Source organism: Mobula birostris, chromosome 31 (assembly GCF_030028105.1).
Source record: "Mobula birostris isolate sMobBir1 chromosome 31, sMobBir1.hap1, whole genome shotgun sequence".
Classification (NCBI taxonomy): Eukaryota; Metazoa; Chordata; class Chondrichthyes; order Myliobatiformes; family Myliobatidae; genus Mobula; species Mobula birostris.
This window is the reverse complement of record NC_092400.1, coordinates 20,387,606-20,412,680: the sequence shown is the minus strand read 5'-3', so window position 1 is coordinate 20,412,680 and position 25,075 is coordinate 20,387,606. Positions and strand designations below refer to the sequence as shown.

Here is a 25,075-nt window from a genome sequence, read left to right as displayed (position 1 = left end):
GCATTCAAACGTGCTACCATCTTACCTAAGGTACAATGACCTATTAACCCATATGTCTTTGGACTGTGGGATGAAACCAGAGCACCCGGAGGAAATCCATGCCTACATGGGAAGTATGTATAAACTTTCTTATAAAGGGCGCCAGAATTGAACTCTGAACTCCAATGCCCCGAGCTGTAATAGCTTCATGCTAACCGCTACACTGCTGTGGTGCCCCAGCTCTCTACTCCATATATTCCTCTATCCCTATAAGCTTTTGAAACCTCTGTGCTTCAATTCTGACACTTTTATTAATACCTGATTTGAATTACATTATTAGTGGCCACGCTTTTGAGTACTGAGTTTTGAATTCCCACTTAATCCTGAATCTACATTCAATGCATAGAAAATAACCCACCTTACATCAGCCTACACTTTCACAATCGCAAGATAACTTGCCCAAAGATCCAAAGGACTCTTGACAGATTTTTCAGGTTATAATAAATTGAGATGCTTAACTTCAACACTGATTCATTCTAACAATATCCATTTGAAAAAAAAAATTGGTTTTGAATGTCTTATCAGTTCTTCAAGATTTGGAGACTCCAGAAAGGATCATAAATCAATAATGATGGTGACATGGAAAGTGGAAAGAACAACATAGAATTAGATGGCAGAAGATGGGAGTGGATACTGAAGCAAAAGCACACACCTTGCGAGCATCTTCAGTCATTTCATTCCAGCCTGTAGAATAATACATCATTAAAATAATCCAAATTACATTTTATATTGATGATATACTATATTTATTGGTTACAAGTAGAAATGCTGTAATTGCTTTCAGCACAAGTGTAAGTATTAGATGAATTAACCCATTTCCCAGTTTAACTTACGTGACAATATGAACATCACAGGTTGAGAAGGTAGATAGATCTGATGATGAGCAGTCTGGATCACAGCAGCAATTTATATCACATCGTCCAACTAGTAAGTTACAGACACACAAAGTACGAACTGAAAAAGCAAAATTATATTGCTGTTACTTTAGCAATGATTTTTATAAGTTAAGCAACACTGAACTTTTAACAAATAACTGTTAGCCATAATCCAGTTATAGCTGGTAGCACTTACACTTTCTTCAAGGCTTAGTCAAACATTTGAGCATATATTTTGGCAGATACTTCATTGGATTCCCAAGACTGTGCTGCATTATTTAAAGAGCTCATTTTTGGATGGGTGATTAAGCCAACACCCCACCTATTCTCAGATAAAGGTAATTGATCCCTGAGAATTGTAGTTTGGCTGTCTTGGCAAAGCACAAGTGCTACCAGCTACAATACTGTGCAAAAATTTTAATACTGGGCAAAAATAAAATATTGGGCAAATGTAAAAAGATTCTGTAAAGCTAAGATGCTTTCAAAAATAATGAAATGAAAAGTTTCTAAATATCAAAAGAAATACAGGTCCACAATCCCTTATCCGAAATTCTGAAAACTGAAGTTTTTCTCATGGAGTGTGGAGCGTGTCGTAACAAGGCTTGTTTGGCGCGCCAACAGCTGACATCACTCAATTCAAGTTAATTGCTGGTCTTGAACAACGTGCATTTATCAGTGAGCAAGAGATTATGGCAGTTTACTCAGTTAGAGGGAGACTGCTTAGACATAAACCTATGTTAATGAGATGGATGACACTTGAAGAAGTCTTTAAAAACGCCATCTGTCATAGTGCTGCTTCATAACTTAAGAATCCTGTTCCTGGCCCATCAGGTACCTGTAGAGTATTTAGCTTTGTTTGCCAGACATAATGCAACTTAACTAGAGGTAACTGTACGTATTTAGCTTACAGGTGTCCCCCGCTTTTTGAACGTTCGCTTTACGAAACCTCAATATTACGAAAGACCTACATTAGTTACCTGTTTTCGCTAACAGAAGGTGTTTTCACTGTTACAAAAAAAATCAGCACGCACCCCGAGCAGTCACTCTCCCCCAGATTCGGAAGATGAGTTCTAAGGTATCAGAAAAGCCTGAAAGAGCTCAGCATCCTGGTAAATCTCCCCTGCTTCCACATCCTTCCTCTCGTGAAAACCTTCCTCAGTCCACTACACCTCCAATCTTTGTATCATCAGCAAATTTGCTGATCAAATTTACCACATTATCATCCAGATCATTAATATAGATGACAAATAACAATGGACCCAGCACTGATCCCTGTGGCACACCACTAGTCACAGGCCTCCACTCTGAGAAGCAATCCTCTACTACCACTCTTTGGCTTCTTCCATTGAGCCAATGTCTAATCCAATTTACCACCTCTCCATGTATACCTAGCGACTGAATTTTCCTAACTAACCTCCCATGCAGGACCTTGTCAAAGGCCTTACTGAAGTCCATGTAGACAACATCCACTGCTTTCCCTTCATCCACTTTCCTGGTAACCTTCAGCAGGACTGGAAAAAATAAAAGCTGAGGAGTAGATTTAATAGACCACATTTCAAATAAAAACAACTTCTTCTTTTGTGCTAATGGAAAATATAAAAACAAACTTGATTACTCTGTAGGTAAATAGCCCAGTGCATGATTAAACAAAGATAACAAAAGGTGCAAATGAGGTGCACAATGAGTTGAATGAACTAAACTGATTAACTGAAACAGAAATGTGTGTAAAAGTAATCAAACTGAGGCTACGTCCACACTACGCCGGATAATTTTGAAAACGAAGCTTTTTCTCTTCATTTTGACCCTCCGTCCACACTAAAGCGGCATTTTCATCCCCCGAAAATGGAGATTTTCAGGAACTGTCTCCAGAGTGAATAAATCTGAAAACACCTAATATCCGTTGCAGTGTATACGGGGTAAACGGAGAGATTTAAAAACACTGTCATGACAACACCACAACAACAACGCTTTTTCTGCTTCTGCTTGGTACTGCGCAAGCACTGCTGTACGGCTGTTATAAAGCGCAGTCGGTGTGAACGGCGTGAGAGTTAAGTTGTAAAGTGAGCTTTTTTGACTATTTAAAAACGCTGTCAAAACGTGCCAGAAAAGACGGCCACAGCGCGGCATTTCGTTGTTTTCTTGAACTCAACCCTCCACATAACCTAACAATTTCAGAACAGACGGCAACGAGACTGAAACCAGAAGAGTTAGAAATGTACTCACCAAATACTTTGACCCATAGCTTACTAAATAAATAAGTATACTCACTTTGCCCTGTTTTCTGTCTTTGCTTACACATGGAGGTGGTTTACCTATTTATGCAAGCACTTTTCTGACAATAGATGTGTAACAGCCTAATGTAACATTGTATGGAAATACAAGATAACACTGATGCAGACATGTTTTATACATTTAACAAGGTATGATTAGAGATTAAGGGAGCTAGAGCTTTACTCTTTGGAGAGAAGGAGAATGAGAGGAGACATGATGGACTTCAGTAAGGCCTTTGACAAGGTCCCGCATGGGAGGTTAGTTAGGAAAATTCAGTCGTTAGGTATACATGGAGAGGTGGTAAATTGGATTAGACATTGGCTCGATGGAAGAAGCCAGAGAGTGGTGGTAGAAAATTGCTTCTCTGAGTGGAGGCCTGTGACTAGTGGTGTGCCACAGGGATCAGTGCTGGGTCCATTGTTATTTGTCATGTATATCAATGATCTGGATGATAATGTGGTAAATTGGATCAGCAAGTTTGCTGATGATACAAAGATTGGAGGTGTAGTAGACAGTGAGGAAGGTTTTCAGAGCCTGCAGAGGGACTTGAACCAGCTGGAAAAATGGGCTAAAAAATGGCAGATGGAGTTTAATACCGACAAGTGTGAGGTATTGCACATTGGAAGGACAAACCAACGTAGTACAGGGTTAATGGTAAGGCACTGAGGAGTGCAGTGGAACAGAGGGATCTGGGAATACAGATACAAAATTCCCTAAAAGTGGCGTCACAGGTAGATAGGGTCGTAAAGAGAGCTTTTGGTACATTGGCCTTTATTAATCAAAGTATTGAGTATAAGAGCTGCAATGTTATGATGAGGTTGTATAAGGCATTGGTGAGGCTGAATCTGGAGTATTGTGTTCAGTTTTGGTCACCAAATTACAGGAAGGATATAAATAAGGTTGAAAGAGTGCAGAGAAGGTTTACAAGGATGTTGCCGGGACTTGAGAAACTCAGTTACAGAGAAAGGTTGAATAGGTTGGGACTTCATTCCCTGGAGCGTAGAAGAATGAGGGGAGATTTGATAGAGGTATATAAAATTATGATGGGTATTGATAGAGTGAATGCAAGCAGGCTTTTTCCACTGAGACAAGGGGAGAAAAAAACCAGAGGACATGGGTTAAGGGTGAGGGGGGAAAAGTTTAAAGGGAACATTAGGGGGGGCTTCTTCACACAGAGAGTGGTGGGAGCATGGAATGAGCTGCCAGATGAGGTGGTAAATGCGGGTTCTTTTTTAACATTTAAGAATAAATTGGACAGATACATGGATGGGAGGTGTATGGAGGGATATGGTCCGTGTGCAGGTCAGTGGGACTAGGCAGAAAATGGTTCAGCACAGCCAAGAAGGGCCAAAAGGCCTGTTTCTGTGCTGTAGTTTCTATGGTTTCTATGATAGAGGTGTACAAGATATTAAGAGGAATAGATAGAGTGGATAGCCAGCACCTCTTCCCCAGGGCGCCACTGCTCAATACAAGAGGACATGGCATTAAGGTAAGGGGTGGTAAGTTCAAGGGGGATATCAGAGGAAGGTTTTTTACTCAGAGAGTCATTGATGCGTGGAATGCATTGCCTAGAGTCAGTGGTGGAGGCAGATACACTAGTGAAGTTTAAGAGACTAGTAGACAGGTATATGGAGGAATTTAAGGTGGGGGGTTATATGGGAGGCAGGTTTGAGGGTTGGCACAACATTGTGGGCCAAAGGGCCTGAAATGTGCTGTACTATTCTATATTCTATGTTTTCAAAGCTTGCAGAAGGATTTAGCCCAGCTGGAAAAATGGGCTGAAAAATGGCAGATGGAGTTTAATACAGACAAGTGTGAGGTATTACACTTTGGAAGGACAAACCAAGGTAGAACATACAGGGTAAATGGTAAGGCACTGAGGAGTGCAGTAGAACAAAGGGATCTGGGAATACAGATACAAAATTCCCTAAAAGTGGCGTCACAGGTAGATAGGGTTATAAAGAGAACTTTTGGTACATTGGCTTTGTGGCTAAGTTTGCTAACCATACGAAGATAGGAGGAGGGGCCGGTAGTGCTGAGGAAACAGAGAGTCTGCAGAGAGACTTGGCTAGATTGGAAGAATGGGCAAAGAAGTGACAAATGAAATACAATGTTGGAAAGTGTATGGTTATGCACTTTGGCAGAAGAAATAAATGGGCACACTATTATTTAAATGGGGAAAGAATTCAAAGTTCTGAGATGCAACAGGACTTGGGAGTCCTCATACAGGATACCCTTAAGGTTAACCTCCAGGTTGAGTCAGTGGTGAAGGGGGCGAATGCAATGTTGGCATTCATTTCTAGAGGAATAGAGTATAGGAGCAGGGATGTGATGTTGAGGTTCCATAAGGCGCTGGTGAGACCTCACTTGGAGTACTGTGGGCAGTTTTGGTCTCCTTATTTAAGAAAGGATGTGCTGATGTTGGAGAGGGTACAAAGAAGATTCACTAGAATGATTCCGGGAATGAGAGGGTTAACATATGAGGAACGTTTGTCTGCTCTTGGACTGTATTCCTTGGAGTTTAGAAGAATGAGGGGAGACCTCATAGAAACATTTTGAATGTTGAAAGGCATGGACAGAGTGGATGTGGCAAAGTTGTTTCCTATGATGGGGGAGTCTAGTATGAGAGGACATGACTTAAGGATTGAAGGGCGCCCATTCAGGACAGAAATGCGAAGAAATTTTTTTAGCCAGAGGGTGGTGAATCTATGGAATTTGTTGCCACGGGCAGCAGTGGAGGCCAAGTCATTAGGTGTATTTAAGGCAGAGATTGATAGGTATCTGAGTAGCCAGGGCATCAAAGGTTATGGTGAGAGGGCAGGGGAGTGGGACTAGATGGGAGAATGGATCAGCTCATGATAAAATGGCGAAGCAGACTCGATGGGCTGAATGGCTGACTTCTGTTCCTTTGACTTATGGTCTTATTAATCAAAATATTGAGTATAAGAGCTGGAATGTTATGATGAGGTTGTATAAGGCATTGCTGAGGCCGAATCTGGAGTATTGTATTCAGTTTTGGTCAGCAAATTACAGGAAGGATATTAATAAGGTTGAAAGAGTGCAGAGAAGGTTTACAAGGATGTTGCCGGGACTTGAGAAACTCAGTTACAGAGAAAGGTTGAATAGGACTTCATTCCCTGGAGCGTAGAAGAATAAGGGGAGATTTGATAGAGGTATATAAAATTATGATGGGTATAGATAGAGTGAATGCAAGCAGGCTTTTTCCACTGAGGCAAGGGGAGAAAAAAAAACCAGAGGACATGGGTTAAGGGTGAGGGGGGAAAAGTTTAAAGGGAACATGGGCGGGAGGAGGCTTCTTCACACAGAGAGTGGTGGGAGTGTGGAATGAGCTGCCAGAAGAGGTGGTAACTCCAGGTTCTTTTTTAACATTTAAGAATAAATTGGACAGATACATGGATGGGAGGTGTATGGAGGGATATGGTCCATGTGCGGGTCAGTGGGACTAGGCAGGAAATGGTTCGGCACAGCCAAGAAGGGCCAAAAGGCCTGTTTCTGTGCTGTAGCCTTTCTATGGTTTCTAAGGGTTCCGGCCCGAAACGTCGACTGTACTTTTTTTCCATAGATGCTGCCTGGCCTGCTGAGTTCCTCCAGCATTTTGTGTGTGTTGGTTGGATTTCCAGCATCTGCAGATTTTCTCTTGTTTATGATTCTATTACTTAAAATGTTACTTTCATGAACAAAATATAAACATTTCTCTGTAACAATTTATTTTGGAAAAAGAAATTTTGGGAATCTAAAATTTGCTATTTTCTACTGATACAGTAATACACATCTTAAACAACATTTATATAAAAATATAGGGTGCCTAAGACTATTGCACAGTACTGTACAACTGACATTTTTTTTAAATAACATGTATAAAATACTTTTTCAGGCTAACACAACATTTTACATGAAATGAAATGTATATCATAGAATATTATTTCACTAAATATAGAACCTACATTATACATGCAAGTTAACATCACCATTAAGATCACATTTCTTCGACTACCTTCACTCAAAGTTAAAGTTGTACCTCTCAGCAGTATCATAAGTAGATATATGAAACATTAAAAATGTCTCTGATGGTACAGATTTTCAGTGATAGATATTTACAGTCAGGGAAGAATTATTTTCAGTGATAGATATTTACAGTCATTCCCTTCAAGAACTTATCCAAAGCTTTTTCTCACCCAAACCAAAATAAAAACAAAATATTGATAAAAATTTCTAGAAATATAGTACAAGAAAATGGGAGCAGGTACAAGCCATCAGGCCCTTCAAGGCAGCCCTCCCATTTAATATGATCATGGGTGACCTATGCTGGCCTCCTCTTCTCTGCCATTTCTCTATAACCATCTATTCCTGTCAAATACGTTTCCACCTCCATTTTGACTACTTCTAATGATCTAGCTTCTACCATCCACCAAGAGTTCCCTCTGTGAGAAGAAATTTCTACATACTGTATTTCACCTTTAAGTAATCAGATATTTGTAGTTATATAGCTACATCAGATTCTCCCGTGAATGCATACACCCCAATATTTACCCGATCAATTCCCTTTAGGATTTTATATGCTTGAATAAATTCACTCCATTCTTCTAAACTCCAAGGAACACAGGCCCAAACTATTTAGACTCTCCTGGTAGGGCAGCTCTCTCATCCCAGAAATTAGCCTATTGAATCTCCTTTCTGCAGCCTCCAATGTCACTACATTTCTTTATTGTACAAGGAGACCAAAACTGAGTGCAGTCCAAGTGAGATCTCACTGACACCCTGTAAAATTGCAACAAAACCTCCCTATTTTTAAACTTCAACGTTCTCGACAGAGAAGAGGAACAGCCATGATCATGTATTTGCCTTCTTAGCTGCATGTTGGACCTGCCTGATAGCATTTGTGATTCACGTACTAGAACATCTAGATCATTCTGTTCTTCACTCCCTTGCAGTCCATTTAAGTAGTTATCTGCCTTTGATTTCTCTGACCAAAGTACACGATTCCACAATTCCCCGAATTAAATTCCATCTTCTCTCTCACTCAATCTATCTACAGTATATGCAGGATTTCAATATCCTTTTCACACCATACCCTTCCACCTATTTTTGTGTCATCAGCAAATCTGGAAACCTTACCTTTTTGTTCCTTCCTCCTGGTCATTAATGCAAGCAGTGACCATCTGCAGGCCAAGAACTAATCCTGTAGTACACTAGTTCGTTTATTCCAGTCTGAAAAGGACCCATGTATTCCAACTGCCTGAGACGGTCAGTTTTCAATCTATTATAACTCACTTCCTTCAGTACCATAGGCTTTTAATAAATGCAATAACCTCTCATATGGCACTGTGTCAAAAGCTTCTTGGAAATCTAAATATTCTACACCTACAGGTTCCCCTCCATCGCCCTCCCCAATTCCATCCTCAAAGAACCCGAGCAAGTTTTGTTAAACAACAATAGAAAGCCAAACAGGCAGCAATCGTGGAGTAAATGTTGGGGTGACTGTACAAATGAAGTACGACAGTGGAAGGGGATTAGTGAATAAAAATGTCCATGTGGTGGGCACATAAGCACTGTGAATCATAGCGGGAAATCAAAGACTGGAAAAGTTGATAATCTGAAATAGTTGGACTCAATGTTGAGTCCTGCAAACTACAACGTGTAAGGTGAGATGACGTGTTGTTTGGGAAATGTTACTGGAACTTAAGAGGCCAAGGAGAGAGATCATTGGAAAATTAAAACGCTGGCAATCTACGAATCATGTTTGCTATCTCAAAATCTCACAGCAAAAGTAGGACTTGCAGCGAATTTCGCGAAAATCTGCTGACAGTGAAGTGACTCTTAAGAGCAGGCAAGCTAAATGAAACCATAAAGTTTCCTACCGTTTACTTTAAGATCTGGCAAGGTATTTGCCCGGGGCAGAGCCGCCTTTGGGGCCACTTGAGTGGTCGGTTTAGGGTTTGTTGGATGCGTGGGATTTTCGGTGCTGCCGGAGATGGGGCCGAAGAGGCTCGAAGTGCTGGTTCGTTCCGCGAATTTATCAGCTCGCACTTCAAGCACCGCACCGGTCGGCCCCTGGACGAGGAACCATCCCCAAACCATCCACAGGGAGACCGACCCCTCCATCGCTGTGGGCAACCATTAAACAACCGCCAACATCCGCTTCCTGCACAGCGCCGGGAGGACTGGCAGAGAGAAAACGAAAGATAGTCGTCCATTTACCACAAATCGACACCACTTCCACACAAGTTTTGTTAACGCGAACAAATAAATCACAGCCATTAGTGCTATGCTAATGTGAGGAAACACCTGCTCGTGTTTTTTTTTAAAAAAGCAATTCGTCAGGAATTTTCGACGGCAAGGAAATTCTTAGTTTAAATTTTAGCATTAAGATAAAAAAACACACACACGTTGGTGGGCTTTTAGATCTTGATTGACTGATTTTTGGAGCCAGGCGGGCGGTCAGGCGGAGGCGATGGTTGCGTCAGAGCGGCGAATGACGCAGGGTCCCCTCCAGTGACGTCGCCAGGGAGTCACGAGAGCGGCGAGCTCGAGCGGTGCGGTTCAGTTCAGGCGAGGACCGGCCAAGACCGAGGTGCGTGCTCCGTGTGAGGAAGATGGCGATCGCCAGGCGGCATTTCGGCGGCGCGACCCACCTCGATCGGAGACTTTGAGCGGCAAAGGAGTTTGGAGGAGCACGCGGGTGGAAGGAGAGCGAGTCGGCTGCGTGGGCCAGCGAGGTCCCATTCGTGTGTCGTCCCCCCACCCACACTGAGGAAAATCACTGTGGACTGGAAGGTCGCTGAGGTCCCGGGCTTGCGGGGATGTTCTCGGTTTTGTCCTGTGGAAGACTGGTGGCCAGGGCGGTGTTGGGAGGACTTTCCCAGACGGACTCTCGGGATTATAGTCTGGTTACGGCCAGTTGCGGCTTTGGGAAGGACTTCAGGAAAGGGATCTTAAAGAAAGGAATGTGCTACGGAGACGACGCGTGTTTCATAGCCAAGCACAAGAGTGCCGATGTTTTGGGTGAGCGAGTCACTTATTTTTTTGTTGTTGACTTATTTTTCGGTAGACGAAATCGAAGAAAGGGAAATCCCGTATGAAATGAAAGCAAAACTGGTTTCAGAGTGACCTCTATCATGGCAAAATACACAGGCCTGTTCGATATCATCGGGCTTAGAAAAACTAAATGTAACGAGTTACGGTTGTAACGCCGTCTAAAATGTCGTTTGCCTTTAAATAACCTGTTAACCTATAAGTCACTGTGCCAACGGTCAGGTCCCGAGGTCTCTTGCCATTCCGGGACCAAAGATTGTAGGTAATATTTCATATACGCAAACTTTAACCATTTCACAATCTTGTCCTTTCTCGTTTTAAAAAGACCTACGATCCAAAATACTAGAGTAGCTTCTAATTGGCTGAGCCAGTACTCGCCTTTCTTCATCTAGATTATGATATGATATAATTTTGCCGGGGTGTTTGTTTTCACGCATGACCTTAATGTTTTAACTGAGCATTTCAACAGTTAAAATACTGCAACTCAAACCACATATTTCTTCATTTAGGCTTGAGTTCTGAGCATGACTTCCGCATTTATAAATTCAAATGAAGCAGAGTGCATGTTGGATATCAGTTTATATAACTTAAATGAGAATGCTATCGACTTTAATATGAACGCGAATTCCTTCAACTTCGTTACTAAAGTTAATTTCATTTAATTGCATTTGATCCAATGAGCTGAACTTCACAAATGCATTCAATGTTCTGCCGGCCTCGTTGTTGTGGCCATTCCGCAAGATGGAGCAATGTGTGAGCCCTTGCTAGGCCACAAGCAACGGAAAGGAACAGACCGCCCTGATGGCATTCTGACAGCTAATGTTGCCATGGGCCTCTTCCACTGTTTATAAATATCTCATTGACAGTTAGAAACTTTAAAAGACAATTTAAATAACTGCATTTAAATTGCATTCAACATGTAAATGTTCTTTTTCAAATGCTCTCCCAACTCTTCTCAGTATTTACACAATTTATCTTTTGCACATTTGTCAGTTTATGTTTACATATGGTTTTTCATGTATTCCTTTATCCCCCCTGTAAATGCCTGCGAGAAAATGAATCTCAAGGTACTATGTGGTAACGTATAGCTGCTTTGACTTTGAAATGAAAATGGAATTAATAAAGCAAGCTGGGGGAGGCTTTCTTTTATAATGAAGGTCATCAACTCTTACAAAACGAATGAACAGGCTGGATGGGCCAGATGTAAAATCCTTGGCCTCTATTGAGTTCAGGATGGAACAGGAGAGCTGATGTAACTGATCTCCAGCGTTTTGGATACTTTGGTAGCACAAGCAAAGAAATCTAGAATTCACTGATATGCACACTGTAGTTAGCTGGTGGTTCTTTGTGAAACTTGTCAGTTCAGTCTAGCCATGCTGTCAAAAGAAACAGCTAAATATTGTAAAGGATTTTAAAATTCATTTTTCAGGATCTGATGTTGCTACCACAGCCAGTATTTATCGTCATGATGGGAAAGGGAATTGAAATGGCAAGTAACCATTCTCTTTACGTAGAGAATGGAGGAATGTGGACTTGGGCTAAAGGAGCAAATTTAGTTAGGCTTTTAATCACTAGTTTAATTCAGTACATTATTGTTTCTATGTTCCATCCCCCCTCACTGGTTTTTCCTGTCAAATACCTACACTTGAGTGCCTTCGGTCTCCTTGTAGAGAGTTTATCTGCTCAAAGTATGATCTCTATTACTAATGACTTTTGATGCCCTAGTTGCTAGGGATCATGGTTGTATGTCTGGAGTCACATATAGGTCAGAACCTATAGGATAACAAGTTTCCTTTCCTGATTTAAACTACTGAACCAGGTGGGCTGCTAAGACTCTGGCCACTCTGGACTCTTGCCTCTTCTCGCCTGCCTATGACCTCTGTCTGGTACCACTACTCCTCCCCTTTTCCTCTCCTGTCAGATTCCTCCTTCAGCTATTTACCCTTCCTGCTCATCTGGCTTCACTTATCGCTTTTCAGCTAGCCTCCTTCCTCCAACCCCCATCCCACCTTTTTATTCTGATGTCTTTCCCCTTTTTTTCCAGTCCTGAAGGAGGGTTTTGGCCTGAAATATCGACTGTTTGTTCATTTCCCTAGATGCTGCCTGACCTGAGTTCCTCCAGCATTTTGTGTGTGTTGCTTTGGATTTCCAGCATCTGCAGAATTTCTCATGTTTATGATTTGCTATGACACTGTAGGGTAGTTTCATTGTTATCATTAGCTATATTCCTTGCTAGATTTATTTAAATTAATGAATTTAAATTGCCTCGATGGAATTTATACATATCTAGATCATCGATGCTACTGCATTACCAGCCCAGAGCCATGTTCCTCTGTGCTCCATAGTTGCTGCAATATTATCATTATCTTCCACAGTGATTCCTGTTAGTGCAAATTTTTATGCCCTTTAGCCCACATATCTACTTTTTGTATAGTTAACAAAGTTATATTTTCCTAATTATGTAGCGCTTGTGTTTTACAGTTTGAATGTTTCCAACTACAGTCATTCAAAATAAAAACAAAGCATTGAAGCTGTGGAGAGGGAAAGGGAAAAGATTAACATTTCAGGCAGGTAGCTGAGTATCGGAAAGAATTGGGCAGAAAATTTGTTCAGATGAGAGGTCATTTATCGGAAACATTTTTTGTTATTCACTTTCCATAGAAGATGTCTAACCTGAGTATTACCAATGTTTTGTTTTTATTTTTAAGATTTCCAGTGTCTGCAAATTGGGTTTCAGCTCCATTTAATCAACATTCCGAATTAAAATGCTTAATTTTAAACAAGCATTCTTACTGCTTTTGGAGGGGTGGGGGTAAACTGGTTACCAAACTTGTGTGCATTCTTCCTGTGTGACTTTTTTTTCTATTTCAGTAGCACATACATCTGCGTGTGCTGTAGTATTTCTGCTCCTGACTCCAGCTTTCATACCATGGCGATAGTCTGTGACACTCCGCTAAGTACTGTCTTCCACATGTGCATTCTATTTATTACTAATCTTTTGTTTCCTGTTTGCCCATCAATTCTTTATCCATGTCAGTATTTTACTCACAGTTCCATTGCAATGTTGGAGATTGGAGTTGGGAATCCTATGCCTGGCCTGAAAGTGACATGGCCTAGCTGAGGATGCTGAAGTTGGCTTACCCTATCCATTAGACTTTAGAGGTTTTTGTGAAGGTGGCTTTCAGTTGCCTGCTGTAAATAGACCATGTCTCTGAAGTGAAGTCATTGCTGATGCTGGTGAGTCTTCAATTTGTGCTAGATTTCTGCCTTTGCTGATAGGTGGAGGCTGTGAACTGCTCCGGCTGCTGTGCTTTGTGTCTGCGAGCTTCTTGGCGGTTTGCCCCGCTTATATGATGGACTGAGATGGAGGCTTTGGGCCTGCCCTGGGCTGCTCTAGGGATTTGGATCTAAGGACACAATTTGGTTCACTCCTGTTGTTTGCATGATCTGTGTGTTTTTCTTACTGTGAGCATTGGTTGTTGGTCTTTCTTTTAATTGGGTTCTTTCGGGTTTTTTGCTTTGTGGCTGCCCGTAAGCAGACAAATCTCAAGGTTGTATAACTTATGCATTCTTTGAATCTTGAGACATGAAATGACCCAGATTCTTCCAAGATCATCTTGTGAACATTTACTGTCATGCTCATTTAATGGCAGGGTTGTATTGTTCGGAGAGTTGTTTTAAGTGTTAAGTGAAAGACCCATCTCCCAGATCCTTAAGTGAGCGAGCCATTAATTTGGGGTTGACTGTGATTGTTCTAAAGTGTTATCTACACACTGAAGTTGGAAGTGTTACGTTTTGGAGTGGAGGTGAGATAGTTTGAACTGCTTCTCATTTTGCTTGTAGTTTAACTCTGCTACAGCAGGAAGCATGGTGGAGGTGAGGTAGAATATTGTTGAGAGAAAAATTGAGAATTAATATAATGATACTGCCTTACTTGACCCTATGCCACACTGCAATTTGGTCCCCAGTGAACTCATCACTGAGGATCACTAATACATTGCCATCGTGCAGATGTAGCGTGGACACAAATTTTTAAGGCAACCACAGTCTCTCTCAATAGACAGCCAAAGGCTTTTGTGAAGTCAATGAAGGATGTTTTAGTGGTAGGTGGTGCTCCTTGCAATTTTTCTGCCCTATTGAAAACTGCTGATGGTTATATATGCCCTTGCAAATTAGAAGCAAGTAGTTCACCCAGACCCTTAAACTTTGCTCTGTTGTTTAATACAATCATGGCTGATCTGATTACAATTTTAATGCTGCATTTCTGTCTGACTGATATTATTTCACCCCCTTGCTATCTACCTCTGCCATCAAAAATATTCAGACTGCTTCTATCCTTTTGAGGAAGAAAGTCTTAAAACCTTATGATGGAAATAAAGTAAGTTTGAGGATTTGGGTTAATGAAGAAGGAACACTGCAAGGTTACGGCAACATGTACACCTCCTCCCTCACTACCATTCAGGACCCAATCTTTCCAGGTGAGGCATCATTTCATCTGCGAGTCTGTTGTGCTCATCGACTGTATCCAATGCACCCAGTGTGGCCTCCTGTATACCATTGTGACCCATTGTAGATTGGGAGACTGTTTAGCTGAGCCCCTACGCTCTGTCCACCAGAAAAGAATGGAATTTCCATGTACCCACCCATTTCAGTCCCACTCACCATGCCCATGGCCTCCTTTACTGCCGCGATGAGGCCTACTCAGGTTGGAGGAGCAACAGCTTGTATTCCATCTGGGTAGTTTCCAACCTGATGGTATGAACATCAATTTCTCTATCTTCCAGTAATGGCACATTCCCATTCTTCCCCTTCATCATTCCCCATTCCTGTTTTCCCTCTTTCAACTTATCTCCTTACCTGCCCATCACTTCCCTCTGGATCTCCTCCCCCTTCCCTTTCTTCCATGGTCTTCTATCCTCTCCTAGCAGATTCCCCTTCCTCTACCCCTTCATCTCTTTCACCAATCAATTTCCCAGCTCGTTATTTCTCCCTCCCTCCCCCTCCCAGTTTCACCTGCCAACTAGTACTACATCCTCCCCTCCCCCCTCCACCTTACTCTGACTTCTCCCCTTCCTTTCCAGTGCTGATGAAGGGTCTCAGCCCAAAATGTCGACAGTTTACTCTTTTCCCTGGTTGCTGCCTGACTTGCTGAGTTCCTCCTGCATTTTGTGTGTGTTGCTATGGTTACAGCAGGGTATTTTGTTAATGTATAGTAAATGACATGAAGATTAGCAAAACAGTAAGACTAAAATACAGTATAAAGATAAATGGAGTAACAAATCTCGTGCCCTTTTGCTTGCTGGGGACTGTCTGGCTTCATGGCTGTCAGTATCTCTGAGGATCTATCCTGGACCCAACCTAAATACAGCTACAAAGAATGCACAGCAGTGGCTATAATTCATTAAGAGATTGAGGAGATTTGGCATGTCACCAGAGACACTCACAAATTTACCATGGAGAGCATCTAACTGGCTGCGTCACCAGTATGCGGGGGGGGGGGGGGTGCTACTGCACAAGATTGAAGTAATAAACTGCAGAGGGTTGCAAACTTAGTCAGCTTCTTCATGGATCCAGGATATCTTCAAGGAGTGATACCGCAAAAAGGCAGCATCCATCATTAAAGACCCCCATCAACAACCTGAAGGTTGCATGATTCAGGAACAGCTTCTTTCCTTCTGCCACCCAGTTTCTGAATGGAAATTGAACCCATGAGCACTACCTCACTACTTTTTAATTTCTATTTTTGCATACTTATTTATAATTCACATTTATTTCTCTGTATTGCATTGTACTGCTGCTGTAAAGACAACAAATTTCACGACATAGGCCGATGATATAAAACCTGATTCTGACAGCAAGGATGAAGAACTTGAGAGATCCTTGGCAGCAATCACATTTCTGGTTTGAAGAGAGATCTGATGAGCTTGCTCACTACCCATGCTGTATGTTCAAAAAGCCCTGCTTTCCTAATCTACAAATATATGCTAATTATATTACTAAAGCTAGTCAGTTTTAATGACACATACGTAGACCATTCAGTACATTGTCAAATGAGCCAATGTCACTCATTGCCACAAAACAAATTTATCTTCTGCTACATTTCTGCTTATTTCAAGGCCTCTTGGATCCTGTGAATCAAAGCTGCATGATTTTTTTAACTTTGTAATACTTGCCTGCTCACTCAGCACTGAGCAGACAATTTAAGTAAGTCTATTTTTAACCTTTTCATTACAGACTTGCTACCCACTGAAAGAGATTAATCTCTTTTGTCGTAAATATGTGATCTCTTATTTTTAAACACTTAACCTTAGTTTCGTATTCTTCCATAAGAGGAAACATCCTCTCCACATCCACCCTGTCAAGACCTGTCAGAATGCTGTATGTTTCAATCAAATTTCATCTTGCCTTTCTAAAGTCCTTGAGGTGGTAGGCTGGTTTGTTCAGCTTTTCTCTAAGACAACTGTCCATTGTGTTCCAAACACAAACATATTGAATTTTGTTACTGGGCATGAAATATTTTTGTGATTAAAAATCCTATTTAAAAAGTAATCCTTGTGTGAAATAGCTATGTACTAGAAGTGGCTTATTGAAAATTGCACTTAATTACAGCTGATCAAATTCTGAAATTACAATTGATGGCTTTCATTTGATAAGAGGTTATTTTGCCTTCAAGTCTGCTGGCTCAGAGAATTTCCCCACCATCCACCCCCCAATTCCCCTGTGAGCCTTCTGGATTAAAGGCAGTTCACAGTAGACAACTAACCTGCTTTGGGATGCAGTAGGAAACTGAAGCACCTTGGGGAAATGCATGCTGTCATCGGGAAAATATGCAAACCCAACACCAGAAGATTGAGCATGTGCTAGTGGAACTGAGAATAGCAGCTCCATCTGCTCTGCCATTGTGGCAGATTTAGAGGGATGGGGGGGGTTGGTTCTTCATAACCCCTCTTGTGAATTGCAAATGCATTCCCATATTCTTAACTATTTGTGTTCATGCTTTATTTGTTAACTTTATATTCACTTCATGGCTATTATCATAAGGGTTGAAAACAAAATCCTCCAAAATGCTTCAAATCTTCCCATTCTCGGAGTTGATGCAGTATGTTCGGCAATATTTTGAAGTTAAGGAATTATGTGAGTATAGCACTTATTAATTCAAAGAAGAAACAGTCTTCATTCCTTAATGTAAATTGCAAGCAATAATCAGTTTGAAGTTAAAAGGACAGCTTTGCAAACGGTACTGTCTACAGAGCAGAGGCTGCTGGCCCACAGCAGGAGTCTGGCTGCTCAGGACATGGTTTGCAGTGCAAAGTGATGGTGAAACGTTCTCAATTACATCAGTCAAACGTAAAACAATGCGGTTATGTTAATTGGGCTACATCAAACCAGGCAACGTTGGCTGTTAATTTGCACAATTGTGACCAAGTTGAAGGAAGCTTGTGGCCCAGACTGATATTGTCACTTAGCACATCAAACGTAGTTATTGTAGCTATTGAAATTGCATTAAATCACCTTTGATCTTAAGGATGTGACTACTTGTTGTGATAAATAGAGGGGTGATTGATAAGTTTGTGGCCTAAGGTAGAAGGAGTCAATTTTAGAAAACCGAGCACATTTATTTTTCAACATAGTCCCCTCCTACATGTATACATTTAGTCCAGTGGTCGTGGAGCATACAGATCCCTTCCTTGCAGAAGTGGTCCACAGCAGGGGTGATTGATAAGTTCATGGCCTAAGGTAGAAGGAAATGAGTTATACAGCTCTCGTTACATGCACGTGCAGTTCAACTCTGAGTGAAAATGCAGAAAGTTTGAAGTTAATAACTCGTCGCCGTCTACCTTAGGCCACGAACTTATCAACACCCCTGCTGTGGACCACTTCTGGAGGTCCAAGACACCAAAGGGATCCATATGCTCCACAACCGTTGGATTAAGTGTGTAAATGTAGGAAAAATAAATGTGCTAGGTTTTCTAAAATTGACTCCTTCGACTGTAGGCCACGAACGTATCAATCACCCCTCGTAAAGACCTTTATATCAGCAGCATTAATGTCTTGCCAGTAACTCAGATGACGGTCACAATACAGTATAGATGTAACACATAAAAGTTGCTGGTAAACGCAGCAGACCCTTCATCAGGTCTTGGCCCGAAACGCCAACTCTACCTCTTCCTAGAGATGCTGCCTGGCCTGCTGCGTTCACCAGCAACTTTTATGTGTGTTGCTTGAAATTCCAGCATCTGCAGATTTCCTCGTGTTTGCAACAGTATAGATGTCATTATTTCTTCTAGCAGCTGCACGGAAAGCACTTTCCTCCTCTAAACCTATCTTTCTTTCAAGTTCCAAAATCATTACATCTACTTTCTGAACACTGAAACTGACTTGCCCTGATTCGCTGTTTCCAAATTAGCTGACTCCCAATTCCTCAATACATGTCCTCCCTAGTTTACGAACTCCTAACTTATGTACATATGAATATTTGCTTGAGTGTTTGGAAGACTGGCAGTATAGATTTGCCAATAGCTGTAGTGCTGAAGGCATCTTCTACCATGTGGTTTATGGTTGTTTTTTTCTGGGGAGGACCAGTATGATTTTTTTCAAATCTTGTTCTGTCTGTAGTTTGGCATCCATTTGCAAATTTAATGAGCCTTGTTCAAAGTAAAATTTATTATCAGAGTACATTCATGACACCACATACAACCCTGAGATCCACAAACCTATAAAACAGTAACTAAACATCAGGAACTAAATGGTGCAAATGCAGATTATAAATAATGGGCATGAAATAATAATATGAGAGTTCTTAAATGAGCAGAGCTATCCTCTTTTGTTCAAGAGCCTGATAGGTGAGGGGTAGTAACTTGCTCTTGAAGCTGGTGGTGCGAGTCCTGAGGCTCCTGTACCTTCTACCTGATAGCAGCAGCGAGAAAAGAGCATGGCCTAGATGGTGAGGATCTTTGGATCCTGCTTTTCTACAGCAACATCTCATGCAGATGTTCTCAATGGTTGACAGAGTTTTACCCATGATGTACCGGATTGAATGCACTACATTTTGTAAGATTTTCTGCTCAAAGGGATTGACATTCCCATACCAAGCCGTAATGCAGGCAGTCAGCACACTTTCCACCACACATCTGTAGAAGTTTGCTAAGGTTTTCCATTTCCATGACATGCAGAACCTCCGCAGACTTTTGATGAAGTAGAGGCACTGACTTGCTTCCTTTGCAATATTTATGATGGGTCCAGGATAGCTCCTCTTGGATAATGACACCCAGGAACTTAAATTTGCTGACCCTCTCCACCTTTGATCCTCTGATTACTGGCTCATAGATCTCTGGTTTCCTTCTCCTTAAGTCTACAATCATTTCCTTGGTCTTACTGAGTGACAGGTTATTATTATACCACTCAGCCAAGTTTTCAGTCTCCTTCCTGTATACTGATTCATTACCCCCTTTGGTACAGCCCACAACAGTGGTGACGTTAGCAAACTTGTGGCGGAGATATTTTTGCCTATCTGAACTGACTGGGGTCTACAAGTGAGGAAATCCAGGATCCAATTTCACAAGAGGGTGTTGAGGCCCAGGACTTTGAGTTTACTGCTTAGTTTTGAGGGGTTGATGGTGAGCAGTAATCAATAAAGAGCATTCTGATGGAAAACATGAGTTAGAGAATTTAAATTGCTCTTGTTTTCCCTTTTCTCCTACCTACACATCTCTTTCACTAACTAACTACGAATTACTGCTTTTTCACAAACTCCCTTTATATTCTTTGGAGACTGCCTTTGATTTTATGTCAGCTCAATTTATAAGGTCAAATACCCTTCTCTACTGTTATAGGTAGGTAATCTGTGAGATCTACATCAGTGCTAGTTATCATACTAACACTCCACTCAGTTGCTATTTATCCAATCCAGGTTTCCTTTTTAGAGTGCCTTCCCCCATCCTCCCCTCTAGTTTTCTATAATGTCTATTAATGGGTGCTTTAAACTTTTGTGCATTAAGGACTCTTAGCACAGTTACTGAATATCATCGATGCATTTGCATATTTTCAGTATAGTTAGCCTTGACCATTTTTTCTCCACTTTTTTGTTCAAATCCTATATCTGTATTGCATGTTCCATTCTGTCAAATTATTTCAATTTGTAAAACCAAGATGATCACAGTGTGCTAAACTATAGTGTGATTAGGATTTTGCCTCGTCGTTTGAGTTATCCCTAACTATAGGTGATGTAGCTCAATGGTTTAACAAAATTTTCTTGGAATTTTAGATTGAGTTCTCTTTCTTAGTGTGTAAGTAGATATAGAACAGGGGTTTCCAACTTTTTAATGCCATGGACCCTTGCCATTAACTGAGGGGTCCATGAACCCAGGGGGAACCCCTGATCTAGAAGAATGTTCAAAAATGTCAGGTGGGTAATATATTTCCATTTTGATACAAAGAATAGGAAAGAAGAATATTGTTTGCAAAGGGATGCTGTCCAGCATGATCTGGGGTCCTTGTACATGAACTATGTCAAGTAAAATAGACAAATGGATTGATGGTCTTTCTGCAAGCGAGATGAGAGTATTAAATAGATAAATCCTGTTATAACTATACGCATCTTTGAAGCCATACCCGGGGGACTGCATTGTTTGCTTCCTTATTTAAGAAGGTAAATATCTGCATTGGATGCAGTTCAGAAAACCTTTATTGGATGGATTCCCAGATAAAAAGGATTTTTTTTTGTGTGTGTAAGGAATGATTGAGCAGGTTGGGTATATTATCATTGTGAGATGATTTTATTGAAATGTAAAATAGTGGCTTGAGAAAGGAACTATATTTTCTACTGGGAAAATCCAGAATTGAGTTGCGGATGAAGACTTGCCAATTAAAATTGTAGCTGCAGAAGAATTTTTGAGGGTCTATGGATCTTTGGAATTCTCAATTCATGAGAATTCTGGATGCCTTCATTAGATATGTTTGAGGCTGAAAATAACAGCTTTAATTTGGTTAAGGCTCAGTAAAGGGACTTGGCAATCCTTATGCAGGATTCCCTAAGGGTTAATTTGCAGGTTGAGTCTGTGGTGAGGAAGGCAAATGCGATGTTAGCATTTGTTTCAAGAGGACTAGAATATAAAAGCAAGGATGTAATGTAGAGTCTTTATAAAGCCTTGTGAGGCCTCACTTGGAGTATTGTGAGCAGTCTTGGGCCCCTTAGAAAGGATGTGCTGAAACTGGAGAGGGTTCAAAGGAGGTTTTCAAAAATGATTGCATAATTGCTTGGCTTGTCATATGAAGAGTGCTTGATGGCTCTGGCCCTGTATTCGCTGGAGTTCAGGAGAAAGGGATGACCTCACTGAAACCTTTCGAATGGTGAAAAGCATTGATAGAGTGGATGTGAGAGAATGTTTCCTATGTTAGTAGAGTCTAAGACCAGAGAACACAGCCTCAGAATAGAGGGGTGTCCTTTAAGAACAGAGATGAGGAAATTCTTTAGCCAGAGAGTGGTGAATCTGAGGAATTCTTTGCCACAGGCAGCTGTGGAGACCAAGTCTTCATATATGTTTAAGTCAGAGGTTGATAGATTCTTGATTGGTCAGGGCATGAAGGTTTATGAGGAGAACGCAGGAGCTTGGGGCTGAGGAAAATTGGATCAGCCATGAAGAAATGGTGGAGCAGACTTGATGAGCCAAATGGCCTAATTCTGCTCCTAAATCTTGTGGTCTTATTGTCTTAGGTGAATTTATAGGAAAACTGAATTGAGGCCAGGATTAGACCAACCATGATCTTAATGCTGAAGCAACCTGTCTGGCTCACGGGTACTCCTATTTATGTTCTAAAATACTTCAAATTTGTAATTAACAAACTAGAAATATTGATTAATGTTAACACTCAATTTACAGAATGTTTTTGGAAACAATTCCGCTCATCCGAGATGCAACAATATTAATTAATGCAACAATTACACTTTATTAGACAACTGTGTACCAAAAATCATATTAATCTGCTGAAATATGAAACATTGTTTCCTGGATTTGTCCAGCAATATGAAAGCTGTTTCCATCCAGTGGGCACTCTGATATTAATTTCTAGTCTTTGAACCATAAGAACTGTGGGGTAATGAGGCTAAATTGTTACATAAGTGGATCTGAGCTTTTTGATGCTGGAAAACTTTTCTGAAATATTTAAGCAAATCATGGACTAACTACTTGCATGTTGTGGTGTTTTGTGATTTTCCAGTAACCAGCTTTGCTCTCTGCTGAAAAGAGATTGAAAGACCAGTTACTAAATTATGCTAAACCATAACTGAGTTGTTGAACACAATCATGTGCATTTCAAAAATCAAAAGCTTTGCAAGTATCCACTGTCTGTGTTGGAAAGCAGTGTTGGAAAATTTGACTATTGTAATCAAGAAAATTTGCTAACAAGGCATGGCCATTGAAGCTGATAAACATCTGTAATTACTCTCAATTTTCCAACAATGTGTATAATTCAAGGAAGGGGTAGATTTGTGACTTGTTTGGGGCCTAGTTTTTAAGACCCCCCCCCGCCCAAACTTAACCATAAATTTGGCTTGTGTTCAAAATATGCGGTAAAAATGGTATTTACTCATTTGAATGGCTACTATCTTGCCTTTCAGATCACTAAGTACTCAAAAAAAAAAAAAAAAATTATTGGAAGCATTCTTGGTGCACAGATATGAACTGGGAATAATTATAATCATTCTCTAAAGTGGATATGATTGAGGCAAATATCCTCTTTTAAGGATTAGTGATAACTCCTGTTAACTCAAGCATCCACCTTCAGCATTTTGCCATACAAGTAACAATTCCTGAATAAGTCAAGGTACAACACAAAGCCATACAGATATACTGTGTCCCAGTATATTTGTACTGTAATTCCAAAAATTGGAGGCTTGCTGCAAAATTTCATTTAAGTATTTCAGTAAAATAATAGCTTTTGAAATTTATTTCCCATTAAAAATGGATGTAGCTAAAATAGAACTGTATCCATGCTTCCAGCTCTTTGTTAATTTCAATTTAGTGGAAACAGAATTAGCTTAGTACTTTATTCCAATTCAAAACTTTCTCCCATCCCATAAAGTGAAATTAAACAATAAAACAATAACTGCTGGAAATGTTACAGAAGGTGGGGGGGGGGGTGGAGATGGGGTAAGAAGTGGTTCTACATTACTGCATGGGTTTTACAATGTTTGATGAATGAACAAATTTTATGTTTATATACCAACTGATTTTCTTTCAGGTGTAGCAGATGGAGTTGGAGGTTGGAGAGATTATGGAGTAGATCCTTCCCAATTCTCAGGGACCCTGATGCGAACGTGTGAGCGTTTGGTACGGGAAGGGCGCTTTGTACCAACTAATCCTGTAGGAATCCTTGCTGCAAGCTATTATGAATTACTACAGAACAAAGTACCATTGCTAGGTAAGGATCTGAAGGTTTGCTAGATTACTTTAGACTTTAAAAAGGCATTATTCCTTGTACCTCTTAAAGACGCTACAACTTTGGTTTAAAATTCATTGCATGTATTTGCATTTTATTACAAATGGAAGTAATCCATTATTGAAAGATCATTTAATATTCTTGCTGATAAATTTTGCTTTAACATGGCAATAGACCTTGGTAAGATAGTGTTTACATATAAGCTAACCCTTAACATATTTCAATGGGTAGAAAGAAACTCAAGCCTGCTCTTAACTCATGTTATTTGAGCTCTGAAGTAAGCCTGCAAGTTGTTTAGCTCCACATTCACCATATTCTTTAATGGTCAGTGTTCTGAACTGAGTGGTTTTTGCTATGATGTATAGAATCATATCTTTATGTGCCTTGTGGATATTAGTATCCTAGCTTTCAGTTCCTGAAAGCCATCCTTCTGGAAATTCAACCAAATAGTGACCCTTTCTATGTTTCAATAAATTGTTCCTAGAACTATATAGCTAGTTAAACTCGGAAGGAGTCGGTTTCTGCTATAGAACTCGTTCCGAGATATCTCAGTTTTCAATAAATTTTCTTGATTCCCCTTTAGATATTGTAATTGGTTGTCTTAATAAACATTGTTGTATTTTGCATTTTTTCTTGATTATAATATCTGGAACTTGAGTAATAGTTAAGTCATGTGTGGGATATTGTCTTTAAATGCATGCATGTGTTATTTTCTCTTGCACACAAATGGAAAATATTAACTATCATTGAAATGATTTTGATGTAGGAATAACAATTTTAAGGTATTAACTGTGCATATGCATTCAGGACCAAGTAATGTGAATAAAGTGAATTTTACATTAAGAAAATTTTACCTTTCAATTCTGTTGATCGTCCTATAAAGCACTCTTGTGTAAAAAGATTGCAGGAAGTTTTTTTGAGATTGTGGCCTAAAATTGTACAATTCATCTGAAACTACCACCAGAGACCCATGAATGTTACAAATTATACTATTTAAATAAAGCAAATGTAACTTACAATATTAATTTAATCAGTAATACAGCCCTGTTTCTCTCTTCCCTGCCATTCCTCCTATTTAATTTACTAAAATACCAATCGTCATATACTATGATGTACAAGACATTTTCAAAGCTGTTATTTTTCTTTCCTTAGAATTTGGTTACTTATAAGGCAAAGTTCTATGTTCTGTAATAAACCATTTTGAGTTTTGCCAGATGCTGCATCAGGTCATCGTGTATAGCTATGAATATTTTGATTATGTAGATTAGAGCAGATACCTGAAAAATAACCTAGGTCCTAATATTTTCAGTTGTTTCATTAGCCCTCTTGTAAGGATAAATTGAATGTTCCATATGAATAAGTACACAATGTACACTTGCTCAATGAAGTAGCCTGCCTAT

The 25,075-nt window shown here is 40.3% G+C and overlaps 2 protein-coding genes across 4 annotated transcripts in view; one reads left to right on the top strand and one right to left on the bottom strand.

Moving 5' to 3' along the window:
- The window catches only part of LOC140190896 (tectonic-1-like), a 50,137-nt gene extending 40,160 nt beyond the window's left edge, over window positions 1–9,977 (bottom strand). The window contains exons 1-3 of one of the 3 annotated variants that reach the window (XM_072247836.1): window positions 9,593–9,972; window positions 9,065–9,367; window positions 873–993 (exon numbers count right to left, since the gene is read on the bottom strand). In XM_072247836.1, the coding sequence (XP_072103937.1) occupies window positions 873–993; window positions 9,065–9,308 (365 nt within the window). In that variant the 5' untranslated portion in view covers window positions 9,309–9,367; window positions 9,593–9,972. Of the gene's footprint in view, window positions 1–872; window positions 994–9,064 lie in introns of all 3 variants that reach the window. The other 2 variants (XM_072247837.1, XM_072247838.1) reach the window with 2 other exon arrangements.
- LOC140190898 (protein phosphatase PTC7 homolog) overlaps window positions 9,697–25,075 on the top strand; it is a 32,515-nt gene continuing 17,136 nt past the window's right edge. Inside the window, exons 1-2 of the mRNA XM_072247841.1 lie at window positions 9,697–10,208; window positions 23,478–23,657. Of these exons, the coding sequence (XP_072103942.1) occupies window positions 10,007–10,208; window positions 23,478–23,657 (382 nt within the window). The 5' untranslated portion in view covers window positions 9,697–10,006. The remainder of the gene's footprint in view (window positions 10,209–23,477; window positions 23,658–25,075) is intronic.